The following is a 13,847-nucleotide window of genomic DNA, read 5'->3' on the forward strand; positions in this document are numbered from 1 at the left end:
ACATAGCCTGAAGGAGGGGTCTGGGCTGAGTGGCTTTGCGGGTCCCAGGGAGACGATGGTTGGGGTAGGGGCTTCAGCTTTTGGGTGCCACTCCCCTTCTCTTTGTTCACATTTCGCCAGACATCACTGAGCCACACCGGAACAGAGCTGGAAAGAATGGAGAAAACCTCTCCTCCAACCCCCTCATCCTCAGGGGGAAACAGGCCCCCCGGGGTTGAAGGGACTGGCTCTGGTCACACAGCCAGTTCTGGACCCTGGGAGCTGAAAGGAGTCTATAGAGAACAACATAGCCCACTTATTGAACATTCTGTCACTTTATCCCCAGTTTACAGATAGGGAAATGGAAGCTCAGAGTCAGGAAGGGGACAGTTGCAGTCACAGAGCTATGAAGTGGAAGATGTGGGGTCCATATCCAGGTCAGTCTTCGCACAGAGGCTGAGATCTTAGCAAGGCTATCTGACCCAGCCCTCTGACAGGTGAGGACTCCCCACCTCTCCTGGTCTGACTCCCACCTTCTCCTGGCACCCCTGAATGGCCTGTAGCAGAGCTTTAGGACCACGGTGCTGGGTTCAGATCCTGCCCCCAACCACTTACTGGCTTTGTGACTCTAGACTTCTCAGTCTCCACTTCTGTTTCCAGAAGATAGGATAATAATAGAACCCACCTCCGAGGGTTGGTGGGAGTTTGAAAAGAGTTAATACATGTGCAGTGCTTTGATTCGTGGCTGACACCAGATAAGTGCTTAATAAATTGACGCTTAAGATTCCGTGCACACCAGAAATCTGCCATGCCCTCTCCCCACTCTTTACTTGTAGTCCCCCCCACTTCATTTCCTCCCTTCATCTGACTACCTCCAACTCACTGTCACCTCTTTGGGATGCCTCCTGACAGCCAGGCAGGGCTGGGCACCTCCCCTGGGCTCCCACAGCACCTGTCCTGCCCCACGTTTCTACTGCATCACTTCTAGCCTTGAGATACTCAGAACCCCTGCACTGGAACTGTGTGCTTCCTTTTTGCATCCTAGAGCCTGTTCTGGGTACACAGCAGGTGCTCAGTGAATGTTTTCTGGGTGCCAGGCTCCCTGCTGGGCTGTCCAGCGCAGTCTCATTCAGTCCACCCAGCTGTCTGGGTGGTAGTGATTGTCCTTCCTGTTCTCCAGAGGTTCAGAGAGCTGAAGTGACTTGCCTATAGCTGGCTAGTGGCTGAGGGGATTTGCACCCCTGTCTCTTGGGCCCCGGGTCCAGTCTCTAGGAGAGGGAGTTGGCCCCTGCCAAAGCCTGAGAAGCCCTTTCAGCCTGCTCTGCCGGAGAACACTTAAAACCATCCCAAGCATATGAGAAAGGTGTCTATTTTTAAAGTCCAAATACCGGGAAGGCTCGGTCCTGCTGACCAACTGTCCAGGTGCCCATGTGGCCAAGTGTTTCAGCTGAGTTGTCTCTCTGGAATGAAACTGAAACTGTGTCCTCTGGCTTCTAGAGGCAGGTGGTGACTGCATGTGGGGGTCCCAGGCAGGGTCAAATAAGCTGTTGATTCCTGTTGTCCCTCTGTGGGCAGGAGGCTGCTCAGTTCCCACTCAGACTCTAGCAGCCAGATGGATAAACTGGGGTGGGGTGGGGGTCTTGCAGGAGTTCCTAAATCATTTTTCAAAAACACAGTAGTATTTGTTGAAGAGTTAGGAGACCTGAGTGGTGTACTGAGGCTCCTCCCAACTTGCTGTGTGACTTTGGGCATTTCGTGCAGCCCCTCTGAACCTGGTTTCCCCATCTGCCTCATGCTAAGAGCTATATGTCCTATTGAAATCTCCCGAAGATGTTATGAGGTGAGGCAAAGAAAATTCCCACTTCAAAGGTGGAAAACTGAGACTCAGGAGTCGCTTAAGGTGAGCTAGTTGATAAGTGGCAAGACCTATATATTTACTTAAAGCCAAACTTCAGGGGTGCCTGGATGGCTCTGTCAGTTGAGCAACTGACTCTTGCTCCCAGCTGAGGTCATGATCTCAGGATTGTAGGATTGGGCCCTGTCACTTGGCGTGGAGTCTGCTTGGGATTCTCTCTCCCTATCCCTCTGTCTCCCTTGCATGCTCTCTCTAAAATAGATAAATAAATCTTAAAAAAAAAAAAAAAAGGCAAACTTCAGTGCTCAAACTCTTATCTACCCAGTTATATGCTTTGCTGTACATCCCCCACTGTCAACACCACGTACGTATTACAATACGGCTTTCTTTCTAGAGCTGGTTATTTGCAAGAACTCGGGGGTGTCTGAATTGCTGAGGCATATCTCAGAAGGGTTGGTTTCTGAGTCCAGGTTTCCACACAGCTATTGGCTGCCTAGGGCTGGCTCTTTCCCTGCCTCCCCTCCTGCCCTCACCCTACCTCCTAGGCCCTCTCCAGACCTGTTCTTTGCTGGGTCTGGAGTCCACGAGTTCATATTCTAATGGGGAGACACACTGGTAACCAAGTGTGCAATGCAGTTTGGGCAGTGCTCTAATGAGGAATGTGGAGTGCTCTGAGAGAATCCTATCCAGGGGAACCAAGTGTGATTAGGGAGTGTGGGTCGGGGTTAAGGCACAGTGATCGGAGGAGTCATTTCTGAGGCTCGGACATTTGAGCTGGGTCATTGACAATTGAATAGGAGTTCCACAGAGAAGAAAGAGGGGGACAGAAGGCTCATCTTGGGCAAAGGAACATGTTCCTTCGGTTGCCAGGCTGAGCTGGGTCTCTGTGGCCTGCAGCAGAAACACAGCTTAGAGACCCTTGCCTGCCATCTCAGAATGTCCCCTCAGCCAGGCAGACCTAGGAGTGCATGTTCCTAGCTCAGGCCTTAGCCTGGCCCAGATGCAAACCTCCTTCACCTTCCCTTTGCTGCTTCTCCTGCAACGACCAGGCCCAGAGGTGGGCATAGTGAGCCACTCCCTCCTGGCCTCCAGCCTAGCCTCCTCCTTTCTCTCAGTGCTTGAGGCTAATCCCAGCTGTTAAAAATAAACAGCAGTGACATGGACAAGTGCCTTCCTGGCAACAAGGTGCTGTGAGTCTCCCCATGACATCAAGCAGCAGGTCTGAGCCTGCAAAGAAGAGGCTGGAATCCTGACTGTGATCGATTTTGCCACAGGATGCTTGGGAAGGACGGTGGGGTTCTTGTTGTTAGAGCAAGCTCAAGCCTAAAACAAAGCTGGTGTGAGGAGGCAGGGTGGTCTGGTGGGTCAGCAAAAGCTGGAGGCTTTCTCTGGGGCTGCCACACTCTGGCCCTGACTTTGCTGCATCTTTTCCCCTCCATTCTCTCCTTGCAAATGCTGGCAAGACCCAGTGAACAGGTGCAGTGGGCCTGGTGGGAACCTGGTCAGCTGGAGATAGTGTCCCACCTAATGAGGGCAGCCGTGCCTTGCCCAGACAGTTATTGTCACCAGGAGATGTTGGCCCAGTTGTATTCAAAGACTCTATTTTCGGGGCACCTGGGTGGCTCAATGGGTTAAGTGTCTGCCTTCAGCTGAGGTCATGATCCCCGGGTCCTGGGATCAAGCCCCATGTAGGGCTACCTGCTCAGCTGGGAGTTTGCTTTTCCATCTCCCTCTGCCCCTCTTCCTGCTCATGCTCTCTCTCTCTCTCAAATGAATAAATAAAATCTTAAAAAACAAAACAAAACAAAGACTATTTTTAAGAGAATCTGGTAATTACAACTTTTACATCAACTCCCCCAGTTTCTCAATGTTGTTAAATCGAATTTTTGAAAAACATCTGCAAGGAGGACACAGCTGAGGGCTGCCAGGTAAAGGCTGCTCTGCCCTCTTAATCTGGGCAGGAACCATGATGCTCCTGCAGCTCCAGCTCCTGGCCTCCCAGCTCAGACTCCCTCTGCAATTTCAACTCCCTGGGACACGGTATCAGGCCACATGGGTCTGCGCTTCTGTGGGTGGGCAGCTCTTGGCTCTGATGCCCATCCCAGGGTCAGGGAGCCGTGGCTGGGGACTGGCCAGCTGTTGACCTCAGTGTCTAAGATATGCTTGCAGCCCATTAGCATGGCCTAGGGCAGGAGTTCTCAGAGTGTGGTCCCTATCTCTTAGGACTTGTGAGAGATCCAAATTTTTGGGCCCCAGCTCAGACCTGATTCCAGAAACCTTGAGAGTGGGGCCCAGCAGTGTCTCACAGGCCCTGCAGGTGATTCTGACGCCAGCTACAGTTTGAGAACCAGTGGTCTGCAGGCAGGGGCTGAGCGGGTTCTCTGAGGTGGAGCTGGGCAGGGCTAGCCCCACTCCACCTGTCTGGTCGAGAGGTGTCCGTTTGACCTTCTGGCATGAATGAGATGAATGGTGTAACAAGCTGTTATGATAATGGTGGTGCAACTCACTGAGTGCTCACTGTGTGCTCAGGGCATCCCACACATTATTTCATTTTAACTTCCATAAAACCCCACAGGGCAGGTGCTGTGCTTATCCCCATTTTTCTGGCAGGTAAGCTAGGGCTCCGAGAGGAGAAGTGACTTGTCCAAGTTCACAGTTCCAGGAGTGGTAGAAGCAGGGGCCACCAAACTCAAAGTACTCAGCATTTAGCCAGCATGCTCTGACATTCCTGGGCTGCCAGGCCGTGGTGGTTGGTATCTCACCCGTGGGTCTCCTGGTGGTGGCCCAGCTGCGCCTCCAGCCCATATAATCTACTTGCCCTTCAGTCTTTGTATTGATGTCTCCTCCTAGGGGAACTCTAAGATATTGCCCATAACACTGGGGCCCAGGAGCTGCTCAGTAATCCTCCTTTGCCCGCCTGCCCAGGTTCATGGCCACTAGTGACCTGATGTCGGAGCTGCAGAAGGACTCCATCCAGCTGGATGAGGACAGCGAGCGCAAGGTGGTGAAGATGCTGCTGAAGCTGCTGGAGGACAAGAACGGTGAGGTGCAGAACCTGGCCGTCAAGTGGTGAGTGTTGGCCTTGGTGGGCATGGGGCAAGGCCAGGTGTGGGAGGACACCAGGGGTCCCAGCCCCTTTGGGGGACAGTCTCTGAGAGAGTAGTTGCTGTGAGCAGCTCTTGAAGCCCCAAAGGAGTTGGACAGTGCTTTGGTCTGGATTCCCCCAGAAGTAGACCCAGTGGCAGGGATTCAAATGCAATTTTATTTGGGAAGTGATCCCAGAAAACTCCAGTAGGGGAACAGGGAAGTGAGGTAGGGAAGGAAGAAAGCTGAGAACGTGTGAAAGATCAGGCAAGTTACTGCTGTGGGCCAGTGGAGCTTAACCCTACTGGGGGCCTTTGGGACACAGTGTAGGACATGCCCTGTGGAGTGTTCTACCCGTGGGCTGTCCGGCTGGTTGAGGGCTGCTCCTTGGGTAGCGTGTAGCATGGAGGGCTGTGTATTCCATGACCCCTCCTGCCAGAGAAAGTCCTCAGGGTGAAAAATGCAGGCACTGGCAGCTGGAAGGTCATGCCGACATGCAGAGGGAGTAGTGAGAGCTGAAGGGCCAGAGGGGCCCCAAAAGCCTTTGCCCTAGGCACCCTGAGGTTGCAGTCCTGAGACCTTGGCCAGTAACCTTTAGAGCTAAAAAAACAAGATGAGATATGTGCAGGGCACACGCGGGTGTGGGTCGGTGGAGGACTCAGGAATGGCAGGGGTCAACAGTCAACAGAGAATTGGGGCATTGCCTGTGGAACGGCACTCTGTGAGCTGGGCCCAGGCATTCTGGGCCCTCTTCATGAATTCCAACTTGATCCCAAGAACAGAGGAAATTCAGCAGAGTTTCATTCAGGAACATGACTTGGTTATGTTTGTAGTCTGGAAGCATGTCTCTGGCCATGCGAGGGAGAGAGGGTGGATGGTGGTTTCCCACCAGCAGAACCAACAATACAGTAGCATGTGTTCCCGTATGTGAATGCTTGGGCACATTGACTGAGGAGATAATAAAGTCACAAGAAGCCGGCACTCACTGTGGGTGCCGCGGCCCTTGGCGGGTAGGTGCAAATGCTGGGGACTCAGCTCCCACGAGCAGCACTGTGGTGCTGATTTTCTGAATTAGCCATGAGATTTCCTGAAGTGGTGAACATCTCCTGGTAGTTTTCCAGAAAACAAAGTACAGTCTTCCTTCCATTTACCCGATAGCTACATTCTTGGGGAATTTAGAACATATTAAGATAGCGTAAAGAGTACTTCGTATGTACTTTTTACTTTGTATGTAAATTGTATGCAAATTGAAATTAGATTTTGGACTCAGATAATTATGGCAAGTTTTTTTTTTTTTCCTGTACGAATGCCCAGTGGGGTGTTAGAAACTTCAGTAGGACATGGAACATGTTTTGTTTTACAATATTGTCTTTCCCAGCCACATGCATACCCCCACCCCAAAATAAAAGCCAGAAGTGACATTTCATTAGTTATGACCAAAAAAGGCCCCCATAAATTTCTAGAACTCTCCTGAGGGCCCTACACCCCAACCGAACTATAGGAGGCAGAAAGGGGGGACCACATGAGTACTTAGAAGAGTTGATAGAGAAAACCGCCAAAAGAGAGCCACGCTTTGTAAACTGGTATGCATTGCAGTTCCCTGGGACCCCTGCTAAAGCTATGTATTCCGCAACAGGGATTCAGACTCAGGAGCAGGAGAGGTGGAGGGAGGAGTCTGAGGTAGGCAGGTCAGAAGGTAGCACCTGGGAATCTGCATTCAAACGCATACCATCATCTCAGAATTCATTTAGGTTAGAGTTCTCAATCTTAACTGCATGTTAGAATCACCTAGGTAATTAAAAAGGCAGAAACAGGAGCTTCTGCGTGGCTCAGTGGGTTAAGCCTCTGCCTTCAGCTCAGTTCTTGATCTCAGGGTCCTGGGATCAAGGCCTGTATCGGGCTCTCTGCTCAGCAGGGAGCCTGCTTCCCCCTGCCTTTCTGCCTGCTTGTGATCTCTCTCTGTCAAATGAATTAATAAAATATTTTAAATAAATAAATTAATTTTAAAAATTTAAAAAACAAAAACAAACTCCCACTGTCCAGGCCACACATGAAAACCAACTAACTCAGGGGTGCCTGGGTGGCTCAGTGGGTTAAAGCCTCTGCCTTCGGCTCAGGTCATGATCCCAGGGTCCTGGGATCGAGCCCCGATCGGGCTCTCTGCTCGGTGGGGAGCCTGCTTCCTCCTCTCTCTCTCTCTCTCTCTCTCTCTCTCTCTGCCTGCCTCTCTACCTACTTGTGATCTCTGTCTGTCAAATAAATAAATAAAATCTTTAAATTAAAAAAAGAAAAAAGAAAAGAAAACCAACTAACTCAGATTCTCTGGGGCTAGCACCCAGGTGACAGTTTTTTAAACGCCCCAGGTGATGTCAGTGCACAGTTAAGGCTGAGAACAAGTGTATCTGGTACAGTTACTTTTAAACTTTAATGTGGATTCAAATCGCCTGGGGCCTTTGTTGAACTGCAGATTCTGGTTTCATAGGTCCTGGGTAGGACCTGAGATTCTGCATTTCTGACAAGTTCCAGGTGATGCTGGTGATGCTCGTGAAGCTGATCTGTGACTACAAATGGCAAAACAAGGCTGTAAGGCAGAGGTTCTCAAAGTGTGGGCCCTGGACCACAGTATCAGCATCCACTGAGAACTTGCTAGAAATTTAAATTCTCAGGCCCCACCTAGATCTCCTGAGTCTGAAAATGTGGGTGGGGCCTGGAAATCTGTTTTAACAACTCCTCCAAGAGGATTTTCCTACACGCTCAAGTTTGAGAATCTCTTGGGCATTCCTTGGTTTCCAGCTGAGGTTACTAGGTTCAGGGGTTTGGCTATATACTGACATGCAAAACCCAGGAGGAGGTGCTGGCTTGGGAGGTGCCAGGAATAATGCTGGCAGAACCAGATGGTGCCTCTCTTTCTGGCAAATAGAGAGTCCCATGTTGATCTGGGGCCTTTTCCTCAGCACATGTGGCCTCATGGGCCCGAGAGAACCTAAGGGGCAGCATGACTCAGGCTGAGCCTGGGGCTTTTGGACGTCCTCCTTCCCTCCCTGCTCAGCCTGGGTCCTCTGGTGGGCAAAGTGAAGGAGTACCAGGTGGAGACCATCGTGGATGCCCTCTGTGCCAACATGCGGTCAGATAAGGAGCAGCTCCGAGACATCGCTGGCATCGGCCTCAAGACTGTCCTGTCGGAGCTCCCCCCTGCAGCCACAGGTACCCAGGTCCCAGGGATTAGGCATTGTCATTATTGTCCTACTTTCTGATTAAAGAAACTGGGGCCCAAAGAGGTGAAGGTACTTACTAACACCAGCCAGCTAGTAAGTGGCAGAAAATTCAGGCCCAACTCTGTTTAAGTTCCTGGCTCTGTGTCAGGAAGGCTTTAGCTATAAGTAACAAAATGACAAACTAATGACAGCTTGAGGGAGTATGGGGTTGCTTTTCTCACAGAATTCTGGAGGGATCAGCCATTCCATTTTTGCACCAATTCATTCAGCAGCTCAGTTAGGACAGGGGTAAGGTCTCTGCATCTTTTAAGAATAGCACATGCTGGGCGCCTGGGTGGCTCAGTGGGTTAAGCCGCTGCCTTCGGCTCAGGTCATGATCTCAGGGTCCTGAGATCGAGTCCCACGTCGGGCTCTTTGCTCAGCGGGAGCCTGCTTCCTTCTCTCTCTCTCTGCCTTCCTCTCTGTCTATTTGTGATCTCGCTCTGTCAAATAAATAAATAAAATCTTTAAAAAAAAAAAAAAAAAAAAGAATAGCACATGCTTCCCCAGAAGCCCTCGGAAGGCTTCAACCTATATCTCACTGGGCAGAGCAGGGTCATTTTGCCCCTGCTAGCAGCAAGGGAATCTAGGCAAGGAGCTTTCCTTGCCTCCCTCGTTAGCAGGTACAAGGCAGAGGGGCTGGGTGTGGGACGAGTCAGCCATCAATTCCTCAGCTTCCCTGGCTGTCGGACTCTGGGTCAGGCCTTGGGCCACTCAGGGTGAGGGTCAGCTAGATTCTTGGGGATGTAGGCTCAGGAATATAACCAGAGCGGGGCCACCAGAGGTGGCAGCCAGCCCTGGGCCTCACTGTGCCATCCCTGTGCTCTGTGCAGGCTCTGGCCTGGCTGCCAACGTGTGCCGGAAGATCACTGGCCAGCTCACCAGCGCCATCGCCCAGCAAGAGGATGCGGCTGTGCAGTTGGAAGCCCTGGACATCCTCTCTGACATGCTGAGCAGGTGCGGGAGGCCACCCTGGGCAAGGAGGACGGGGGGAGGGCAAGACAGGGACAGAGAGGGTTTCGGATCCACAGAGCCAGCACTTAACTGCACACCAGGCTCTGTGCTTGGTGCTCCTTAGGTGTCCTAGCAGCCCTGCAAAGGAGAGCTCCTTCCTCACAATTCTGTGGTTTCTGAGCCCTGCCCATGGTCACACTGTCGGTACCAAGGTAACAGTAAATGGCAGGAACTGGAGTTTGAACTCAGGTCACTCCAAGCCCCGAAGCCTACGTGTGTTCATCCTCTTCCTCATCCCCTTCTTCCTCTTTTTCTTCTTTTGGTCTAATAGAGCTGGGCTGTCGTTTTAAATTGCACCGTACACTTTAAAACTGTTCATTCATTCAACCTCCCAAGACTTAACACCTACACATGACCCAGAAAGATGTCAGGTGTTGAACTGGTGCTGGGACTATGGTATGGCATGGGTCTTGGGCCCTCCTAGGGAGGAGCTCACAAACAACATAAACTAAGTGCAGTCAGAACAACAGTACAGAAAAGAGCAGAGCCTTTAGCAGCTCAGAGGAGGAGCTGGGGGTAAAAACCGTCCTCGAGAGGGTCCTGCTAGATGAGCCTTCAAGGATGGGCTGGACTTGGTCAGGATTGGGTGGGCAAAAGGGGGACACTTCCTGCGGCCCAGAGGGCAGAGGCTAGAGAAGACATGGGATCGTGGGGCTTGTGTGAGACAGCATGGGGCTGGGGCGTAATGTGGAGAGGCTGGTGTGGAGAGATGAGGCCAAGGGCTGAGCAGGAGCTGCAGGCTGGGTGACTAAGGATGTCACTGAATGTGTGAGGAGTGGGGGCAGGGGGCAGGGCAGAGGTCGAGGAATGCCTTGTGCATATTTGTGTTTTTCAGACTCCTTATCTGCTGTGTGTACGGTAAATGGCAGGGGTTGAATGGGCAGGAAGACTGGTTGGGAAGCTTCTGGGGGGGGCACTCAGGTTGTATGTAGGAGCTAGACTCCACACAACTTGGGGTGGGTGAGGGGCAAAGACTCAAAGATGACACCCGCGGGGTCTGGCTTTACTCACTGGGGAGAACAGGCGCAGGGCCATCGGCTGTTGGTGCCCTCTGGGAGCAGGAGCAGGTGTGTGGGGAGTTCATTTGAGGCGTGTTGAATCTGAGGTGCCTGGGGGCCACCCACTCAACCAAAGACTCCATGAGGGCAGGCTCTAGGGCCAGTGTACTCTCCCCCAAGCTTCCAACACAGGCCCTGTAGCATAGTAGGTGAACAAACAAATGAAAAATGAAATCTAGGAGAGAGAGCTGGGCTGGATGTAGGAGTGTGAGGCCAATGTGTTTGTGTGGAGCGAGAGAGGAAAAGGTCTCAGCATATGTATGGGACAGAAAATGCACAGGCCTGGTTTTGAAGGTGAGGACAGAGGCTGCTGCAGTGGGTAGGGGGCTGCATTCTCCCTGTGCAGAAGCCGTTCTCTGGTTTGCCTCTTGCCTTGAGCCCAGAGCTCAGCTTATCCAAAGAGCACTGGGGAGCCACTGAAGGAGTTAGGCAGAGGACTGATCAGGTCAGAGGTAGACTTTAGACCACTGTGATCTCAGTGAAGGGAATGGACTAACAGGGTGTGTGTGTGTGTGTGTGTGTGTGTGTGTTTAGAGTGTGCCCACACTCCTAGGAAATCAGCCCCACTGGAGTCCTCCATATTCCATTACCATCAGGGCTTCTCCCCTGGCTAGCAACCTGGAAATCTGGATTCAAGTCCTGGCCTTGTCTTTCTTGGCTGAGTGGTCTCGAGAAAGTCCCTTCCCTTCTCTGCTTTCTCTTGTGTGATAATAAATAACTACTCCACACAGTTGTAGGGTGCCTTTCCATTTACCAAGGGCCGTTGGGTTATCATAATTCCGGGGATGAGGCTCCGAGAGGATGGGCAGAGGAGAGGTGCATAGCCCAGGCTGCCTGCTAGGTAGGCCCCGTCCGACATCCTCTCTGACTCCCCAGGCTGGGCGCCCCTCTGGGTGCCTTCCACGCCAGCCTCCTGCACTGCCTGCTGCCGCAGCTGAACAGCCCACGCCTGGCCGTGCGCAAGAGGGCAGTCGGGGCACTGGGCCACCTGGCGGCCGCCTGTAGCACCGACCTCTTCGTGGAGCTCGCGGACCACCTGCTGGATGGGCTGCCCGGCCCGCGCGCACCTTCCAGCCCGGCCGCCACCCGCACTCTGATCCAATGTTTGGGGAGCGTTGGCCGGCAGGCAGGCCACCGCCTGGGTAAGGGGGTGGAGCTCCTCTGCAAGGGGCGGGGCCGACGTAGGGAGGTGCTGCGGAGCCTGGGGCCCGAGACCTCCTCTGTGAGGTGGCGTGGTTGAGGCAGGGAGGTGCTGGGGAGAGGGGTGGGCCCGAGCTGAGAATAAGGGGCGGGGCGTGAGTGTCAGCCACCTCCCAGATAAGGGGGCGTGGTTGACACGCCTGAAACCGGGAGGCGGAGCTTGAGAGGCAGTGGGTGGGCCCTGAGCTCCACGTGCTTCTGAGCCTGACCTACCTATTCTGAGGCTCGTGGATAATAATAAATCATAACACCAAGAGGCTCGTGGATAATAATAAATCATAACACCAAATGAAATACAGTATGTTCTATTCTCCTACTTTGACAGATATACTTTAATAACAAGCCAGAGGCCAAGCTTGAATTTTTAAAATTTTTTATCGGGGCATAATGTACATTCAATAAACTGCACTACTTAGAGTGCATAGTTAAGTGTGTTTTGACCTTTGCAGACAGCTGTGAAACTACTACTGCAGTCAAGATGCAGAACATTCCCATCACCCCCTAAAGTGTCCTTGTGCCCTTTTAAGTTTCATCCTTCCCTCTGCCGCACTCCAGGCAAGCACTGCTCTGCTTTTTGTCACCAGAGATGAATTTTATAGAAATGGAATCCTGCAGCTTTGAATTTATTTTCAAGCACCGGGGAGTTCTGGGCTACAACAAAACAGTGTGGGGAGAGTTGGCCATAGTCTGCCCCTCTTTCCCCTCTGGCTCTCTCACTTTAAGGGATTTTATGAACACACACAGGGATCCCACCCCGAAGTTCATGCTCTGTCCATATCCCCCCTCAAACAACAGCCACCAGTTGGTCACTCTAGGGAGTATGAACCTGCGAGGGAGCCTGCATAGGACCAGACTAGGGTTCATGGTCAGTTGGACAGGAAAATGGGGAAGTCTGTGACTGGAGAAGGGCTAGGACAGAATCTTTAAAGCACCAAGAGCTGCTCTTGCCTGGTGCATAAGAGCAGTACCTGCATTTCCATGTTTCCCATTCAGGGCTGCAACCTAGTGCAGGGAAGAAGTTGAGGACATGAGTAACAGTTTCAACAACAGATGCTTCTTGGGTGCCTACCGTGTGCCAGGACTTAGGGGGAGCTCTTTATGTGGATCATGTCATTAATCTTCACCCAAATCTCTGCCTGGTAGGCATTGTTAATCGCTGTTGGAAAGACGAGTAGACTAAGGTTAGAGAAGTGTTGTGGTGTGCCCAAGGTCACGTAGCTCTCAGTGGCAGAGACAAGGCTAGAACCTTGACATCTGCTTGATTTTAAAGCCACCAAGTTGAGTTTGCAGTGGTCAGGGCTGCAAGAGCAGGGACAAGTGCTGTGGACTGAGGGAGCCTGGGAAAGTGTCTGGCCCTCAGTGACACAACTGGCCCTGTAGGGGCCCACTTGGACCGCCTGGTGCCCCTGGTGGAGGAGTTCTGCAACGTGGACGACGATGAGCTCCGGGAGTCCTGCCTCCAGGCCCTTGAGGCCTTCCTGAGGAAGTAGGTGCAGTGCGGGTGCCAGGAGATGGGGGCCCAGGGTTTCTCTGGGAATTTGGTGGGGAAGGGGTGGGGCAGGATGCCGGCCTCAAAACAGATCTCAGGACTCACCACTGGGCCCACCCCCTACCCTCTCCTGCCTGTCCAGCAGAGCCTCCCCCCATCCCATCCACAGGTGCCCCAAGGAGATGGGTCCTCATGTGCCCAATGTGACCAGTCTCTGCCTCCAGTACATGAAGCATGACCCGAACTATAACTACGACAGCGACGGGGATGAGGAGCAGATGGAGACAGAAGATAATGAATTCAGTGAGCAAGGTGGGTGGCCAACTTGTCACTGGGGCTGGAAGGCAGAAATGGGTGCAGCTTTCATGGGATACACCCCAGCTCCCCGGCCAAAAACAAGGCCACACCCAGCACCCCCATCCTGATCTTCCTTGGTCTCCAGTCCTGCCCTCTGTGACCTGGGTTCCCCAAAGTCCCCACCCTATGCACAGATCTGGGTAATAATAGTGGTAATTGCTGTCATTTACTGAACATCGACTGGTGTCCTGAGCATTCTCATTTCATGCTCCTTCCAATAACTCTAGAAAACCAGGTGCTTGTTGTTATCACCATATTTCAGACAAGGAAACCTGGATTTAGAGGAGAGATTTGCCTGAGATAACACAGCTAGGAAGTGGCAAAATTGGGCATTGGAACCCCCACCTCTATGCTGCCATCTCTCTGCCTGCTTAGTATTGGCTTCCAAGAGATGCTTTAACCCAGCAGAGTGAAGCTCTAATGGTGGAATGATAGATACTCTATCTATCTCTAATGATGGATATGATTATCTAATGGTGGAATGATAGATACTAATGGGGGAGAGATGCCTGGTTGGGAAATGGATGCAGTGGCTTCCTTCCTTCTGTGCCTGTTGT

General features: G+C 52.2%; 1 protein-coding gene across 1 annotated transcript in view; it reads left to right on the top strand.

Moving 5' to 3' along the window:
* The window catches only part of CAND2 (cullin associated and neddylation dissociated 2 (putative)), a 32,617-nt gene that overhangs the window by 862 nt on the left and 17,908 nt on the right, over positions 1–13,847 (top strand). Inside the window, exons 2-7 of the mRNA XM_045990810.1 lie at positions 4,760–4,903; positions 7,968–8,122; positions 9,006–9,129; positions 11,121–11,386; positions 12,825–12,930; positions 13,103–13,245. Coding sequence (XP_045846766.1) covers positions 4,760–4,903; positions 7,968–8,122; positions 9,006–9,129; positions 11,121–11,386; positions 12,825–12,930; positions 13,103–13,245 — 938 coding nt within the window. The remainder of the gene's footprint in view (positions 1–4,759; positions 4,904–7,967; positions 8,123–9,005; positions 9,130–11,120; positions 11,387–12,824; positions 12,931–13,102; positions 13,246–13,847) is intronic.

This window comes from Meles meles, chromosome 20 (assembly GCF_922984935.1).
Source record: "Meles meles chromosome 20, mMelMel3.1 paternal haplotype, whole genome shotgun sequence".
NCBI lineage: Eukaryota > Metazoa > Chordata > Mammalia > Carnivora > Mustelidae > Meles > Meles meles.